We start from the raw sequence: 19036 nt of genomic DNA on the forward strand, positions 1-19036 counted from the left end.
GTCTCTCAAGGATATTGGAAAGAGACACAATCCCATAATAGCTTATTCTTTTTTTTTTTTTTTTTTTTTTTTTTTTTTTTTTTTTTTTAAGTTTTAATATTATTTTATTTGGTCGTTTTCATACATTATTCACTGGAAACAAAGATCGTTTTCTTTTCCTCCCCTCCCCCCCCCCCCCGCCTTTCCCTTTCCCATAGCCGACGCATGATTCCACTGGTTATCACATGTGTTCTTGACTCGAACCCTTTTCCCTGTTGTTGGAGTTTGCATTATAGTGTTCATTTAGAGTCTCTCCTCAGTCTTATCTCCTCCAACCCTGTGGTCGAGCAGTTGCTTTTCAGCGGTGTTTTTACTCCCACAGTTTATCCTCTGCTTGTGGGTAGTATTTTTTTTTTTAGATCCCTGCAGATTGTTCAGGGAAATTGCATTGATACTTATGGAGAAGTCCATCACCTTCGATTGTACCACAATGTATCAGTCTCTGTGTATAATGTTTTCCTGGTTCTGCTCCTTTCGCTCTGCATCACTTCCTGGAGGTTGTTCCAGTTCACATGGAATTCCTCCACTTTATTATTCCTTTTAGCACAATAATATTCCATCACCAACATATACCACAATTTGTTTAGCCATTCCCCAATTGAGGGGCATCCCCTCATTTTCCAATTTTTGGCCACCACAAAGAGCGCAGCTATGAATATTTTTGTACAAGTCTTTTTGTCCATTATCTCTTTGGGGTACAAGCCCAGCAGTGCTATGGCTGGATCAAAGGGCAGACAGTCTTTTATCGCCCTTTGGGCATAGTTCCAAATTGCCCTCCAGAATGGTTGGATCAATTCACAACTCCACCAGCAATGAATTAATGTCCCCACTTTGCCACATCCCCTCCAGCATTCATTACTTTGCATAGCTGTCATGTTAGCCAATCTGCTAGGTGTGAGATGATACCTCAGAGTTGTTTTGATTTGCATCTCTCTGATTATAAGAGATGTAGAGCACTTTTTCATGTGCTTATTAATAGTTTTGATTTCTTTGGCTGAGAATTGCCTGTTCATGTCCCTTGCCCATTTGTCAATTGGAGAATGGCTTGATTTTTTGTACAATTGATTTAGTTCTTTATAAATTTTAGTAATTAAACCCTTGTCAGAGGTTTTTATGAAGATTGTTTCCCAATTTGTTGCTACCCTTCTGATTTTGGTTACATTGGTTTTGTTTGTACAAAAACTTTTTAATTTGATGTAATCCAGATTATTTATTTTGCATTTTGTAATTCTTTCTAATTCTTGCTTGGTTTTGAAGTATTTCCCTTCCCAAAGGTCTGACATGTATACTATTCTGTGTTCGCCTAATTTTCTTATAGTTTCTTTCTTTATGTTCAAGTCATTCATCCATTTTGAATTTATCTTGGTGTAGGGTGTGAGGTGTTGATCTAAGCCTAATCTTTCCCACACTGTCCTCCAATTTTCCCAACAGTTTTTATGAAATAGTGGGTTTTTGTCCCAAAAGCTGGGATCTTTGGGTTTGTCATATACTGTCTTGCTGAGGTTGCTTGCCCCCAGTCTATTCCACTGATCCTCCTTTCTGTCTCTTAGCCAGTACCAAATTGTTTTGATGACCGCTGCTTTATAATATAGTCTGAGATCTGGGACTGCAAGACCCCCTTCCTTTGTATTTTTTTTCATTAATTCCCTGGGTATCCTTGATCTTTTGTTTTTCCAAATGAACTTTGTTATGTTTTTTTCTAAATCAGTAAAAAAAATTTTTGGGAGTTCCATGGGTATGGCACTAAATAGATAGATGAGTTTGGGTAGGATGGTCATTTTTATTATATTGGCTCGTCCTACCCATGAGCAGTTAATGTTCTTCCAATTGTTCAAGTCTAGTTTTAGTTGTGTGGAAAGTGTTTTGTAGTTGTGTTCATATAGATCCTGTGTTTGTCTCGGGAGATAGATTCCTAAGTATTTTATTTTGTCTTGGGTAATTTTGAATGGGATTTCTCTTTCTAGTTCTTGCTGCTGAGCTGTGTTGGAATTATATAGAAATGCTGATGACTTATGTGGGTTTATTTTGTATCCTGCAACTTTGCTAAAGTTGTTGATTATTTCAATTAGCTTTTTGGTTGAATCTCTAGGATTCTTTAAGTAGACCATCATGTCATCTGCAAAGAGTGATAATTTGGTCTCCTCCTTGCCTATTTTGATGCCTTCAATTTCTTTTTCTTCTCTAATTGCTACTGCTAGTGTTTCTAATACAATGTCAAATAATAGAGGTGATAATGGGCATCCTTGTTTCACTCCTGATCTTAATGGGAATGGATTTAGTTTATCCCCATTGCAGATGATATTAGCTGATGGTTTTAGATATATACTGTTTATTATTTTTAGGAATGACCCTTCTATTCCTATGCTTTCTAGTGTTTTTAGTAGGAATGGGTGTTGTATTTTATCAAAGGCTTTTTCTGCATCTATTGAGATAATCATGTGATTCTTGTTGGTTTGCATAATAGCTTATTCTTAAATTGGCAAAACTGAATCGCTGCTGTTCTATTCTTGGAAGTTGAAATTGCTTCATAAGTCCTAAAGTGTGTTTTCTTTTGACAGCTGTATAAAAAGCTCAATGTCCAAGTGGCCTTGGTGGGGATGGAAATATGGACAAATGGAAATAAGATAAAAATAAGCCCCAATGCAAATGTGACCCTGGAGAATTTCTCAAATTGGAGAGGAGATATTCTCCCCAAAATGAAGCACCATGATATTGCCCAATTAATTACGTAAGTTATCATCAGCCTATATATAAATCTGGTTACTCAAGGTATCTAGGAAAGATGTTTAAAATATCTTGTCCAAGGAGATTCTGTTTGAGTAGATACAGACAGCATTTAATGCCTGCATCAGCTAAGTTTGAAAGGAAGTGATACTCAATCAGCTAACACTTTGGTACCTGGATATTTAGGGGATATCTCCATAAATTAGTAGAGTTTTGTAAGAGGGAGAAATCTGGAAACTTTGGGAATAAGCCTGGAAGAGCTGCAAGAATCCTGCAAGTAATAAAGGAGAGATGGGCAAAAAGGAACTTGGAATCTTGGAGGAAGAGAACAAGCTGATCCAGGCAGCTGAAACAGACTCCTGGTGGAGAGTACCTGGGTAGAGGATTTTGGTTTTTTTGGACTCTGAATCTACTGTTTCTACTTTTCACAATAATTATGTAGTAACTATGGACACTTTCATAAAACTACAAGTTTACGAAGTACTTTACATATGTAGCTTTATCTCAAAATAATCCTACAATGGAAGACTGTTATCATTATTATTATTTCTACTCTACAAATGAGGAAATAGAGTTTCAGAAAAGTTAGATGATTCTCACTAGCTCAATAGTTGTTTTCCTTTCTTTCTTTTTTTTTTTAAAGAAAAAATCTCCTTAAATGATTAGAGCTATTCAGAAGTGGAATGGGCTGTCTCTGGAGACAATGGTCTTCTCTTTTTTGGTCATTTTTTATTGTCATGAAAACCCTACTTCCACATTGGTCATTGTTGGAAGAACAAAGCCATACATAGCCAAAACTCCCAAATAAAGCCAAAGATACACTGCTGTCAAAGAGGACCCCAAGAGGTCTTTCTCTGGAGGTGGAGAGCATTCCTCATCCTAATTCTTTCAGGATGGTCCTGGATCATTGCACTGCTGTAGCTCAAATAGATAATGAACATAAGAATCATGATTTGAACTCAAATCTCTGAAGACAATCAATATGAACCTTTTCTGTTTTGTAGACCCTTTAGGAACATAGTCAGGGGTAGCTGTGTGGCTCAATGGATTGAGAGTCAGGCTTAGAGATGGGAGGTCTTGGGTTCAAATTTGACCTCAGACACTTCCTAGCTAGGTGACCCTGGACAAATCACTTAATTCCCATTGCCTCGCCTTTACCACTCTTCTTCCTAGGATCCAATACACAGTATTGACTCCAACATGGAATGTAAGGGTTAAAAAAAAAAGGAAAAAAATCATAGTCAGTGATAACTTTCAAGTTTCTAAGAGGATGCTGTAATCATAGCTACTATAATGGAAGGCTTTGAGTTTTGCAAATCACTTTGAAAATATCTCATTTTCTCCTTATAACAATTCTTAGAAGCAAGTATTATTATTGTTCCCATTGATGGGGCAACTGAGGCAAAAAGTTTTTAAGTAACTTGGCCAGAGTGTGTGAGGCTGGATTTGGGTGTAGATCTTGATTCCAGATCCAGTGCTCTGTTCTCTGTGCCAACTTGCTGCCCCTTGGTGTAGTATGTACTTAATAGTTGTATGACTGAGTAAATTGTTTAGTCTCTCTTGGTCTCATCTGCCTTCTCTGTTGAAGCAGAGTTTTTTTTTTCCTCAATGATCTCTGATGTCTTTTCTAGGGTTAAATCTTTGTAGGAAGACATATAAAAAACTATTTGTATGAATAGATATAGGATATCATAATGGGGATCTATGCAGAATGTAAATAAACACTTATTAAGCACCTACTATGTGCCAGGAAATATGCTAAGTGCTTGGGATACAAAAAAAGGCAAAAGATAGTCCTTGCCCTTAAGAAGCTCACAGTTGAATGGTGGGAATAATATATAAACATGGACAGTTAGGTGATTCAGTGGAGAGAGCACAGAGTTCAAATCCGGCCTAAGAAACTAACTGTGTGATCCTGGGCAAGTCTCTTAATCCTGTTTGCCTCAGTTTCCTTATATGCAAAATGAACTGGAGCAGGAAACCACACTGGTATCTTTGCCAAGAAAAACCCAAAAGGTATCTCAAAGAGTTGGGCACAACAAAATTAATTGAACAAAAATGTGGAAACAAGATACATATGAGTAAATTGGTAATTGTCATCAGAAGGAATGAACCAGAATTAAGAGGATTTAGAAAAGGGTTCCTGTAGGAGGTGAGATTTTAACTGGGATTCAGAGGAAGGCAGGAGGTAGAAAAGAAGAGGAGGAGGATGAAGAACATTCTAGTCAAGAACAGCCAATGGAAATGCCTGGAGTTAGAAGATTGAGTTTCTCATGTAAAGAAATGCAAAAAGAACAGTGTTAGTATTTCACAAAATATAAGAGTGGGGTGGAAGGGAGAAGAATGTAAGGTGTAATAAGACTGGAAGCATGTTGAGAACAGGCTATGAAAGGCTTCAAATGCCAAACAGGATTTTATATTTGAGTCTAGAGATCACGGGGAGCATTTTGGAGTTGGGACATGTCAGGGTCAGACTGGTTCTTTAGGAAGATCACTTTGACAAATGAGTGGAAGATAGATTGGAATGGGAAGTCTTGTGGCAGAGAAAAAGCCTTCTTCAGCCTGTTTGTAATAATCCAGATGGGAGATGAGGACCTGAATTAGGATAGTGGCAATGTGAGGGGAAAGAAGGGAACATGTATGAGACATGATTTGAAGGCAAACTTAATAGACCTTAGCAACAGATTGGATATGGAGGATGAGAAAGGGTGGTAAGTCATGAATGACACCTAGATTTTATGCCTGGGTGACTGGAGGTATAATGGTATTCTGGACAGTAATACAATTAGGAAGAGAGAAGAGTTTCGTTTTGTTTTTTGAACACTTACCTCCTGATTTAGAATCAATACTAGGCATTGTTTGTAAGGCAGAAGAGTGGTAAAGGCCAGGCAGTGGGGGGTCAAGTGATTTGCCCAGGGTCACACAGCTAGGAAGTCTCTGTGGCCAGATTTGAACCCAGGACCTCCCATCTCTGGGTCTCACTCTCTATTCACTGAACCACCCAGCTGCCAGAAAGAAGTTTTTGAGGAAAAAATGGGTTCCATTTTAGACCAGTTGAGTTTAAGATTTCTACTGCTCATCTAGTTTATGATGTCTGAAAGGCAATTGGAGATGGGACAGTTGAAGTCAGCAGAAAGATTAGGGCCAGATAAGTGGAGATGAGATATATCAAACAATTGGATCCATGGGAAATAGTATAGAATGAGAAGAGAAGTATCAGAACAGAGTCCTGATGGAAACCCACACTTAGTGGTGTAACCTGGGTCATGAAGCAGCAGAGGAGACCTAGAAGAGATTAATACACAGGAAAACCTGGGAGAAAATGTCAATAAAATCTAGAGAGGAGACTATTAGGAAAATGGAGGTGATTGGCAGCATCAGACATGGTAGAGAAGTCGTGAAGTATGAAGACTGAGAAAGGGCCATTGAATTTGACAATGGAGTGATCATTACTAATTTTAGTTAAAAAGCAATTTTAGTAGAATGTTTAATAATTAAATTAGTGTTTCTACCCACATATATATATATTATAAAGTTTATTAATAGAAAAGGTAGGTAAAACTAATGTTAAATCTTGCTGCCTTATTCTAAGATCTCAAGCCATGTGTCCTAGCCTCCATTTATCTTTCTCTCCCCTGACCTGTCTCTCCAGCCCCATGTCTGTCCAAGAAGGCAAAAGCCCAGAAAAAAACCTGCCCCCTCCCTTTTATTGATGTACAGCCCGTAATGGATGCAAACCTGGCATAACTGGGAGGAATGTTGATGGACAGGAGAGGCTATTCAAGAGGGGGAGGGAATAAGATCCCCTCGGCACAGTTGACAAAGTAGGGAGCCAAATTGTAGAGGTAAGAAGAGATAGAAAAGGAAGAGTGGCAACCATTATGAATGTTCCTCTAAAGGTCTTTAGCCACTAAGGGCAGGAGAGATATGGAACCCTAGCTAATGGGAACAGATGAATAAAATGGAGGATTTTTCTGAGAAGGGGGGGATACATATGCATGTTTGTAGTCACTAGAGAAACATTTAGTAGTTAAGGAGAAATTGAAATAGAGGAGGTATAAAGAGGAGGCAATCTGGAGGAGAAGATAGGATGTTATGATATCATTTGTACATGTAAGGGGGTTAGTCTCAGACAGAGGAAAACATCTAGGTGAGCTGTTGAGGATTTCTAAACCTGGAGACCCAGATGATACTTCATTTTCTTTTCTGATTTTTTCTCGGAGAGAAAGCAATCAGTTCACTCGAAGCTTCTTTCCAAGTCCCTAATGTATTGTGCATTCAGAATGCTGAGTGAGGAGGGGGCATTTCAGGGTCTCCAAATAGTCTTAAAAGTTATTGTCAGGGTGGCAGCTGGGTAGCTCAGTGGATTGAGAGCCAGGCCTAAAGATGGGAGTCCTAGGTTCAAATCTGACCTCAGACATGTGACCCTGGGCAAGTCACTTGACCCCCATTGGCTAGCCCTTACCACTCTTCTGCCTTGGAGCCAATACCCAAGATGGAAGGTAAGGGTTTAAAAAATAAAAATAAATTTAAAAAAATAGTCAGTTAAGGTTCCTGCATTTTTGATTGGCCTACTACCTAAATACAACAAGACATTAATGAAATGCTTCCTACCTTTACTGGAGATCTGTGGCTCCTTCTGAGTGGGCATTGAGACCAAGAAAGCTCTGGCTTCAAACACACAAGTAAAGAATAAGAAACATGCTTGGACAGTGTAAAAAGCAGAGTTAAAGAAGACTTGGGCTAAAATTCTCCAAGAATAATAATGAGCATTTATTTGGGAAATGGGGGTAACATTACCTCCAGAGTGCCAACTTCCACCATTCACTTAAGAGCCAATGAAATCCCCTGGCAGCTTTTGGTAAACATTAAAGAGCTACATACATGAGCACTATTAGGAAGGATTCTGAAATCAAGAACATCCAACGCCTTCCAATCAATGGAAGCTTTAGCTCTAGAAATGCTATCATTATTGAGAGAGCTGGGTGGCACAGTGGCTAGAATGATGAAACTGGGCAAGTCATTTAGCTTCTGTCATCTACAAAGTGAGGATAACAAGATGGCCCAGCTCACAGCGTGGTTGCGAAGTTCAAATGAGAAACTATCTACTTGCAGAAAACTTTGTAAATTTAAATTGTACATTTTAAAAAATGAAAAAAGAGAAGGAAGAAGAACAAGAAGAACAAGAACAAGAAGGAAGACAAGGAGGAGGAAGAGGAAGAAGAGGAGGGGGGAAGGAAAGGAAGAAGCAGCAGCAATGGTATCAGCAGTAGAAGTAACATTCTCTTCTTTCATTAGACAGAAAGAGGGTAATGCATGCTGTAGAATGTTGCACATATTATTGGATAAAAGCAGATTTCTTGGTCGGTTTTGGTCTTGGGATTTCTTTGTTTTTTTAAATAAAGGTTCCCTAGAGTGGGGAAGGTGTATCATAAATGGCTCTGACATATAAATACAATATTAAATAAAAAAGATAAAATAAAATGGAATTCTGGGAGGATCTGAGGGGAGAAATTCTAATCATCTAAACAGTCAGTTCCTTGAGGGTAGCAACTTTTTGGTTTTTGTCTCTTGTCTCTCCAGTACTTGTTACATTATGCAGACAAACAAAGCATTTCATTAAATCCTAGTGAATGGAATTGAACTGAACTGATGGAAAGGAAAATGGAGATCATTAAGATGTAAAAAATACAGAATATATTTTTCAGGAAATTGACCTATCCTAAGAGCGAATCATAGGAGCGAGCAGCAGGAAATCTCTCTTTGCTGTTCTCTGGGTTGGGCACTTCTAGCCTAGGCAGATAGTTCATTATTCATGAGGAAGGTAGTGATATACTTACTGAAAATGTGACTGCCACATAAATTTTCCCATTTATTTTAGGGGGATCGACCTCACTGGACCTACTGTGGGCTTGGCATTTATGTCAACAATGTGCTCTCCATACCGTTCTGTTGGTATCGTACAGGTAGGTCGGGAGATAAACTGAGCTTTCTGCCATTTATATGTCACCTTCCTTGAGACCAAAAAAGTGTATGTAGAGATCATTGAGATGTGTGCATTCGTTTCTCCAATACATAAGAATTAAAGCTAGGTCAAACAAACCAGAAATCAAGTACTCAAGTTGTGCTCTTAACATATTTCCTGATTTTTTTGTTTTGCTCTAACTTTTCCTTGGTTAAAATTCGGTACAATCCTGTTCCTGTCTTGTCCTATTTTATCTTTTCCTATTCTCTTTTGTATTGTCTCATCCTGTCCTATCTTCTTGATGTTAACCCAACCTATCCTATCTCCTTCAATTTCAGTCAAGCCCAACCTAGACTTTCTTCCCTTATCTCTCATATCTTATTGTCTCTTCATTGATTTCTGAATTATCTTACTATCTACTGGCCCCATGAAAGAACGATGTAATACATGTATTAAAAAGGGTTCTAGGGGGGCAGCTGGGTAGCTCAGTGGATTAAGAGCCAGTCCTAGAGACGGGAGGTCCTAGGTTCAAATCTGGCCTCAGACACTTCCCAGCTGTGTGACCCTGGACAAGTCACTTAACCCCCATTGCCTAGCCCTTACCACTCTTCTGCCTTAGAGCCAATACACAGCATTGACTCCAAGATGGAAGGTAAGGGTTTAAAAAAAAAAAGGGTTCTAGATTTGGCAGAATTCAAATCCAGCTTCAGATACTTCCTAGCTGAGTGACCCTGGGCAAGTCACTTCACCCTGTTGGCCTCAGTTTTCTCATCTGTGAAATGAGCTAGAAAAGAAATGGCCAACCATTATACTACTCTTGGTAAGGAAATCCCGTCCCAAGTGGAGTAAGGGAGAGTCAGGCACAACTGAAACAGATGAACAACAGCTAGGTTTGGAGTTCAAAGTCCTCAGATAAAATCCTTGCTCTCCACCTTCTTCTGTGGCATTGGATAACTTATTTAAATATTCTTGCAGTTAGTTTCATTGTCTATAAAATGAAGGAATTGGAATAGATTACTTTTTTAGTCTTGTCTAGCTTGAAACCTATGACTTTAGTCTCTTACCTAATACTTTCTTTTTTTAACCCTCACTTTCTATCTTAGAATAAGTATTGTATATTGGTTCCAAGGCAGAAGAGTGGTAAGAGCTAGGCAATGGGAGTTAAGTGACTTGCCCAGGGTCACAGATATGGGAAATGTCTGAGGCCAGATTTGAACTCAGGACCTCCCATCTCTGGACCTGGCTCTCAATCCACTGAGCCACACAGCTGCCCGCCAACCCTCTACTTTCCTTTAGAGCTTTCCACTCATCTAATGTTTGTCCTCTAGGTTGAACATTTCGTTACTACTTCAACCTGATTTGACAAAAGATAGACCTCCATAATTTTTGGTCCATGACTTCCCTATTGCCTCTGTAAGAACAATCTACCTGTTTTAGGCACAAACCTTCCAGAGAAATTTTGCATTAATTAAATGATTCTAGTTTTGGGCTGATGTGGCAAGAAAGAGACAGAGAAGGAGAGAGGGAAGAGAGGAAGGACAGGGACAGAAGGGTGGGAAAAGAGAGTAGGAAGAGAGTGGAGGGAGAGAAGAAGAGAAAGAGGAACAGAGGATTGAGAGGACAGAGACAGTAGAGAGAGACAGAGTGAGAGACACAGAGATGGAGAGACATAGAGAAATACAAAAAGAAGCAATTTCCCCATGCATCTGAAAATATCTGACATTTCACTTCCACTTGTGATTTATTTCATTTCCAGGCAAAATACTAAATTCTACAACAAGAAAAAGCATACTAAGTGTCTGGTAACAGTTATATTTATTAGAGAAATAGTCACTTACTTTCCTCCTCTCTCCTGACTTCCACTCATTTTCCAAAAAACATCCAATCTCTTTCTTCTTTCCCTACTCCCTTTCATCTGGACAAAGGTAAACAACAAGAGCAACTCCTCTTATTTTATTTTTATTTTATTTATATTTTATATTTATATTTATATATTTATTTATATTATTTTCAAAACAAAAACAAGCCTGCTTCTTAGACTACAATCTCTAAGCAGGGTCACAGATTCTGAGCTATATGGGAGCTTAGATTTCACCTAGTGTAGCCTCCTTATTTTGCCAAGAAAGGAAGAAAGACATGAAAAAGAAAGACTTTCTAAGGGTTGGGAGGAGAAGCCAGCTCCTGTACCACCACACTCTTCCTCTTTCCATTGTGCCAGGAGAGATGCCATCTACAGGATTTGAAAAATCCTTGGCAGGGTAGGATACAGTAAATTCATATGTGATCTGTGGAAGGAGTGAGTGGCACTGTACTGTATAGGGATGGAGAAGCAGCTGACCTTCCAGTCTGCCCTGCCTCTCCATCCTGTAGGCCCCTAGCTCTGCTCTGCTATCTACTAAAGATCTCTGGCTTTTGCCATCAGACTAGTTATTGCACACCGAGGATCCCTGGGCTTTTCCACCTGACCTGAAACTGTGCTTTCTTTTATGTGTTCATGGGAACAGTTCAGTGGGAACTAGAGAACAGGAACTTACTCCATTTTAATTATATCCCCAGAACTTAGTAGAATGGAGGTTGTCCAGGGGACAGAATGCTGAGTCTAGAGTCAGGAATATTAGATACTTATTTGCTGTATGACCTGGGGCAAGACAACATAACCTCTATTTGCCTCAGTTTCTTCTTCTGTAAAATGTGAATAATAGTCATTGCTCTTAGCACAGAGATTTGTTGTAAGGATCAAATGAAGTTATATTTGTAGAAAGCACTTATCACAGTGCCTAACTCTCTTTCTCTCTCTCTCTCTCTCTTTCTCTCTTTCTCTCTCTCTCTCTCTCTCTCTAGCAGATATGAGCAGATATACAATTTAAACCCAGGTCTTCTGACTCAAATAAACTCTTTCAACTGTTATGCTGCCTCCTAAAGAAATATTCAATCAATCATGAGCCAATCATGACCAATCCTTAATATAATTCAATAATAATAATTAGAATTTTGTAATATTTTATGGCTTTTAAGCTAATGGATAGATCACTGGGCCTGGAGTCAAGAAGACTCATCTTTCTGAGTTCAATTCAGGCCTCACGCCTTTAATAGCTGAGTGACCCTGGGCAAGACACCTAACTCTGGTGGCCTCAGTTTCCCCATTTGTCAGATGAGCTGGAGAAGGAAGTAGCAAGCTAGGTCATTATCTTTGCCAAGAAAATGCTAAATGAGGTCACCAAGAGTTGGACTCAACTGAAAAAGACTGAATAAAAATGAAAGGCTACCTATAGAGTAAGAACTGTGCTATGTATGCACTAGAGGTGCAATAGTTCTGTGTTAGTTTGCAGATCAGTTCCCTAGAGCCTGAAGCAAGACTCCAGGAACAACATGAGAGAGAACTTAGTCAATTGGTTCTTACTTGTAGTCCCAAAGACAGCCTAGTTGAGGAATCCAGGGAATGGCCTGTCTTCCTGATTTTTGTTTGTTAAATTTTTGCCCCTAGGACCACAGTTATGACCTCCTCCGGGTTGCAGGAACAATGGCCCATGAGATGGGCCATAATTTTGGGATGTACCATGACTCCTATGAATGCAAGTGCCCTTCTTCCATATGTGTGATGGACTGGGCACTCAGGTGAGGCCTCCTTGTAGCCCAAGTCCCATCAAACACTTTCCCATTTCAAGCACACACACCTCACTTCACTGGAGGTTGGACATGGGGATTGCCAATGGTCAGTTCCATTTTTCACACTGATCAGTTTTCCATTCTCAAACCATGTCCTGTGACATGATGTAGATGAGGAAGAGGGTGTTTATTTCATTTATTTATTTATTTATTTTTGGTGGAAGATATTGAATAGTGCTGGCGTTTGAGGAAGCAATAACTGAGTTCTCATTCTAATTCTGTTGCCAAGTGGCTGGTTTAATACAGGCAAGTTATTTCCTCCTCTGAACCTTGGTTTTCTAACTTATAAAATGAAGGGGATTGGAATTAATTGCCTTTAATAGCTCTTTAAGTTTTGGACCATTTATTCTACAATCTTGTTTTTGATTCTTTTTTTTTTAAATTAAATCCTTTCCTACTGTCTTAGAATCAATATTGCATATTGGTTTTAAAACAGAAGAGCAGAAAAGGCTAGATGAAGGAGGTGAAGTGACTTGCCCAGGGTCACATAACTAGGAAGTATCTGAGGATCTCCAATTTCCAGGCCTGGTTCTCTATCCACTGAATCACATAACTGCCCCTTCGTTTTATTTTCTTTTTAAAATTTTTTTGAATTAATTTATTTAGTCAATTTAGAACATTATTCCTTGGTTACAATAATTACGTTATTTCCCTCCCTCCCCTCCACCCACCCTTCGTGCAGCTAATATGCAATTTCATTGGGTATTACTTGTGTGCCCCTTTGTTTTAAATTCTTACAAACTATGTGACTCTGGGCAAGTCACCGTCTCTCTAGGCCTCATGGCAGGGTTGGCTATACACATATGGGCAATACAATTGCTCACTCTTTCTTTCTTGTTCTAACAGTTTTTATATACCCAAGGACTTCAGTTCCTGTAGTCGTGACAGCTTTGAGAAATTCTTGAGAAGAGCATCACCAGACTGCCTGAAGAATGTCCCTTTACCTGATGACATAATATCTACCCCAATCTGTGGGAATCTGATAGTAGAAATAGGAGAAGAATGTGACTGTGGATCCTCAGAGGTACTAAAAATCTCTTTGTGCTACAGCCCAGACACCTTTTTTCTTTTTTTCTTTTTGAAATTCTTTATCTCCTGTCTTAGAATCTATATTAATTAAGCATTGATGTTGAGGAAAGAAGAGCAGTAAGGGCTAGGTAATGGGGATTAAGTGACTTGCTCAGGGTCACACAGCTAGGAATCCTATCCAGATTCAAACCCAGGACTTTCCATCTTCGGGCCTGACTTGCTATCTGCTGAACAACCTAGCTTCCTGCCCTCCCTCCTCCATCCCAGACTCATTTTTAGAATTAGAACTAGTTCTGTGGGGCAGTAGGTAGAACACCGGATCTGGAGTTCCAATTTAGCCTCAGACAGTTGGTTGTGGGACTCTGAGCCAAGATTCTCAACTTCTCTTGGCCTCATCTGTAAGACAGAGCTTATAGTAACACCTGCTTCCAAGAAGAGCTGTGATAACATCTGTAAAGCATTTTACAAACTTCAAAGCACCATATACGGTTATTAGCTCTTCCTCTCCTCTGTTCCCATCATGGGGAGATCCCTGGAAAATGGACTCATTTTCTGGGTTTGATGATGATTCCCTTCTGATTCATTATCATGTTCATGTTGGATATGAAATGGTGAAGGAGAGAGTCTTTTGCAGCCCTCTCCTCCAATCAGGTTTCCACTCTGCCCCAAGCCACCATCCTCAAGAGGATCCCAGAGGTTTGGAGAGTCTTTGGTCATGGCCAACACTTGAGGCTCATTAGAGTACCGATATTGACCCTGCCCATCGTTATCAGTTACACTAATGTTGATGGCAGGAGAGAAGAAAAAGATGAAATGCCTGTTACCTCCCTCCCATCAGGCATCCAACCTTGTCTTTGACATATGTAAGTGACAGTATATAGTACAGTATATAACACATGCCAGGGGCATAGTAGGTGAGGTAATACAAGGGAAAGAGTACGAGAGAGAGAGAGAGAGAGAGAGAGAGAGAGAGAGAGAGAGTGAGAGAGAGAGAGAGAGAGAGAGAGAGAGAGAGAGAGAGAGAGAGAGAGAGAGAGAGATATGAACACCAGGGTGCCAGGAGGACATGGGTTCATTGTATTTTCTTTCTTTGAATTTTTGACCAAGATATTATAGAATCATAGAATTGGGTGCCATTTCTTCCCAGAAGTCCTCTCTGATCTCAGTTATTAGCATCCTAATCCATATTTATTACCTGTGTACCTGTTATATCTCCTCTTGTGCTACATTGTAAACCCAAGAAGGAAGAGATGTTTTGTTTTGTTTTTGGTATCTTTATGTCCTTGTCACCTGCTGGCACATCATAGGACCTGAAATCAAATATTGTAGATCTTTAATAAATCTTGATTGAAAGGAATTGAATAGAAGGACATATAGAGAGTTGGACGGAACCTTAGAAATCATTCAATCCAACCTCTTCATTTTGCAACTGTGTAAACTGAGGCCCAGAGAATGAATTATCCTGATATCATTGGTAATAACTAGCTCCAGTCTGATTTTTTTGGAGGGGATTAGAGGTTGAGAAGGGAGGATCCTGTAAATACAATATAGGTACAAATACTAGAAATGTCTAGCTAATTTGAAACCTGCTATTGAGGAATTCAGTTGATTGCGAATAAATTTAGTAGAAATCTATTGAGGTATCATGGAATAAGGGGGGAAATGGCACCTAAGCCAGGAAAACATAGATTCAAATCCAACATCTGGAACATACTGATTGGATGATTCTGGGCTAGACATTTAACCTCTGAACAGCTCTCTAGGACTACAAGCTTTAGAGAAGATGCTAGGATTCACTAATGGAGGGAGTTTTCCCCTCTGGGAGTTCCCTGTACATATGGAATCACAAGTTCAGCCCCCAATCTGTTATATGCCAGAATCTATAATAGATTAGGCTGATGAAGGAGTTATTCCAATTACAATTGGAATATAAATGTCATTTTCTATAAAAGCCACAGTTCCTGGTCTCAAGGACCTGGGGACCTAGCAGAGAATGGATGAGTTAATGATTGTCTTGTGGAGTTTTTAAGACTGTCAAGTCTTAAAAATATTCTCCCTTGATATTTTGGTAGGAATGTACCAATGCTTGCTGTGATGCTGCAACATGTAAAATCAAGCCAAATTTTAAGTGTGCGTTTGGAGAATGCTGTGAGAAATGCCAGGTAAGCTTCAGATCTATATTCCATATTAGAGAAAAAATGAGGACAACAGTGCTAGTGATGATGATAACTGTGATCATATAAAGACAACAGCACAAGCATATTCAAAATTCTATGTTCCTTTAATTAATCACTGAAAACAAAAGTCAGTGGGTGAATGTGACAAAAGCTGTTAATGGCACACAGAACAGAATAAACAATAGAAGATTGATTTAAAAAAAAAGCAACTTCACAAAGACATGGGAGGGTGGACTCTGGAATAGGAGGATCAGGAAAACTGATTATCTCAATTTCACACTGATTAGAGGAATAGAAACTAAAAGCACCTTAAGGTGCTAGTGTGAGATTTCAGATTGGATAAAATGATAAAAGGGAAAAATGACAAATGCTGATGTGGAAAAAAGGGAACACTAAAACCCTGCTGATGGAATTGTAAACTGAGTCAACCATTTTAGAGAGCAACCTAGAATTATACTTAAGAGTTACATATCTGTGTATACCTTTTGGACCAGCAATAATATGGTTTGGTTTATTTCCTAAGGTGATCAAGGAAAAAGGAAAATAATCTATAATTTCTAAAATATTTATAATAACTTGTGGTAGGAAATGTAAGATTAAAAATTAATATCTAATCACTTCAAGTATTATATTTTATAAGATTTATTAATAATCACCTGAAGTAGAGGAAAGTAAAAAGAAAAAAGTATAGCCTGAGTAAAAACAAGTTTCCAGGATTGCAAAAGTGGAAGAGAGAGAGAGGGTGGGGTTACACCAAATTTTATCTACAAAAAGGACATAACGTGGGTATGAAAGAGGAATGTTGGGAAATGTACTTCAAGGGTACAAAATTCTAATTACACAAGGAACTGGAAATTGAAGGGATTCCCATCAATTGGGGAATGGCTAAACAAGTTGTTGCATATGATTGTAATGGAATACTACTGCCCTGTGAGAAATGATGAACAGGTTCATTTAAAAAACAAAACAAAACAAAACATGACTTTCATGAAATTGTGAAATGTGAAATGAGCATAACGAAGAGAGCAATATATCTGGCAACAAAAATATTGTTTGAAAACTGACTTGAATATGTTTACATCCAGAGAAAGAACTGATAAATAGAAATAAGCAACACAGTTTTATATATACATATATTTTTTTCTTTCAAATGATGCTTTCTCTAGTTTGAGTAAAGGAATGAGGGAGGGAGTTAGCTGGGAATTTCAACATAAACAAATAAATATAAAATAAAAATATAATTTAAATAAATTTAGAAAAAAGATAATCATGTAACTTCTCTCAGATACTGTTACTTTATAAAATGAAAGAATTTTAGAGTTCCAGGGGACCTTGGAGATCATCAGGCCCAGTTTCCTAATTTTGTATGTAGAGAAACTTGAGGTAAAATAACTTTCCCAAGGTCATACAATTAGTCTCACTCCACCCCAGTTTCATAATCTGTAAAATGAGGAAGCTGAACTTTATGGCCTCTAAGATCTCTCCTAGTTCTAAAGGGTGAGACTCTCAATTATAATCCCTTAGAAAAGTGGGACAAAGGAGATAGTATGGGATGGAAAGTATGGGGGCTATAATCATTGCCTTTGGATAAACAAATGGAACAAAGTAATAACAAATAGGCAAAATATTTTTTCTTTCTTTTTTTTTTTGAAGACAAGGTTGATATGCTCATATATATTTAAAACTAGAAGGGACCATGGAGGACATCACATTCATTCTCTTTCCTTTTCAGATAAGGAAAGTGGGGCCCAGAAAATTTTAATGACTTAGAAAGTCACACAAGTCAAGAGACAGAACCAGAATTTGAATCCAGGTGTTCTGTCTCCAGACCCAGCATTCTTTGACCTTTCATCATGCTGACTCTTGCCTGGGATTGGGATCAGAAATAGAAACAACTTCCTGTTATTCTTTAATTTTCTATTCTTTTAGATTAAAAAGGCTGGAACCCTGTGTAGGCCAGTGAAAGATGAATGTGACCTTCCAGAAATGTGTGATGGCAAGTCTGGGAGCTGTCCTGAGGACAGATTCCGAGTCAATGGATTTCCCTGCAAAAATGGTCAAGGTTACTGTCTGATGGGGAAGTGCCCAACACTGCAGGACCAGTGTGTTAGTCTTTGGGGAAAAGGTAAGAGTTGAAGAGATAGATTGGAAAACAAATAGCCTTATCTCATCTACTCACTGGTGTATCCTTAGTCATGTCATCAATTTGCCTCTCAGTTCTTCCTTCTATACAATGCAAATATTAGATGTGCTGATATCTGAGTTCCCTACTAGCTCTAGATCTATGATGCTATGGATAGGAATGAAACCCTGGTCATCCTGATTTCCATTTCAATGTTCTATCTTCTATCCAACTACTTCATTTAAATAGGAAGAGATGGAGATGGTGTATCTGCATTTATGTACCTGTATATGTGAATCAAATTGTGGTCTGGAGGTCCAGGTGATAATTATCAAGGTGATGTCTAGTAGAAGAAGTTGGGAGGGGGAATCATAGAAGGAACAATGTGGGAGTAATGGGACCTAAGCTCCAGGCTCACCTCCATTATTTCTTAAATATCTCATCGTTGTGGTGCTTAGTTCCATCTGGTATTTCATGTGTATTGGAACTGAAGAAGGATATTATTCTTTTGGCTCCCAGATTCTAGATTTGAATGCCCACAAGTTAACTGAAGAAATGTGACTGAGGTCAGAGATGATGAAAAATTGATCAGCCAACCAAACAAGAGCCAAATCAACTGTCTTGGAAATAATACTGATGATGTGTCTTTCAAGACCACCTTATGTTGTTGTAGTAAAGAGGTAGTGGGCCACAGTGAATATCCATGGCCAGAACTGAATTATTATTTGGCTTACTATTTGGTAATTCAGGGAGATTTAGATTTTTATCCTTGTAAACTCTTTGAAAGTTGTTCCTTTTTCTTTTTTTTTTTAATAGATTGAGCACCTAGCACAAAGTACATGACATACTGAGAGGTAGCTAGGTGAAGGGTGAAAAGAATATTAGATGTGGAATCCAGAAAATCTGAATTCAAAACCTGTTTCAGATGCTAAGTAGTGAGCTGTAGGATCCAAGAAAGTCACTTTAAAACTATGTGCCTCAGTTTCCTCATTTAAAAAAAATGAAAATATTATAGTGCCTATCTCACAACATTGTTTTGAGGATCACATGAGGTACCATCCAAGCAAAGCACTTTGCAAACTTTAAAGTTCTAGTAACTAATATCATAGATATTCGTTGATAAGCAAGGGAACAGATATTAAGTGATTGTTATGTGCTAGACACTCTGCTGAGCATTTTTACCAATATTTTCTAATTTGATCTTCACAAAAACCTTATGAGGTAGGTACTTTTTGTATTTTATGTTCATGTTATAGTTGAGGAAACTGAGGCACAGAAGAGTTAAATAACTTGCCCAAAAGTAAAATAGCTATT

General features: G+C 38.5%; 1 protein-coding gene across 1 annotated transcript in view; it reads left to right on the forward strand.

Annotated features, from left to right (window-relative positions):
- ADAM28 (ADAM metallopeptidase domain 28) overlaps positions 1-19036 on the forward strand; it is a 118278-nt gene that overhangs the window by 64608 nt on the left and 34634 nt on the right. The window contains exons 9-14 of the mRNA XM_007477825.3: positions 2598-2767; positions 8645-8729; positions 12213-12343; positions 13241-13418; positions 15496-15585; positions 17530-17725. Coding sequence (XP_007477887.1) covers positions 2598-2767; positions 8645-8729; positions 12213-12343; positions 13241-13418; positions 15496-15585; positions 17530-17725 — 850 coding nt within the window. The remainder of the gene's footprint in view (positions 1-2597; positions 2768-8644; positions 8730-12212; positions 12344-13240; positions 13419-15495; positions 15586-17529; positions 17726-19036) is intronic.

The sequence above is a fragment of the Monodelphis domestica genome, chromosome 1, assembly GCF_027887165.1.
Source record: "Monodelphis domestica isolate mMonDom1 chromosome 1, mMonDom1.pri, whole genome shotgun sequence".
Lineage (NCBI taxonomy): Eukaryota > Metazoa > Chordata > Mammalia > Didelphimorphia > Didelphidae > Monodelphis > Monodelphis domestica.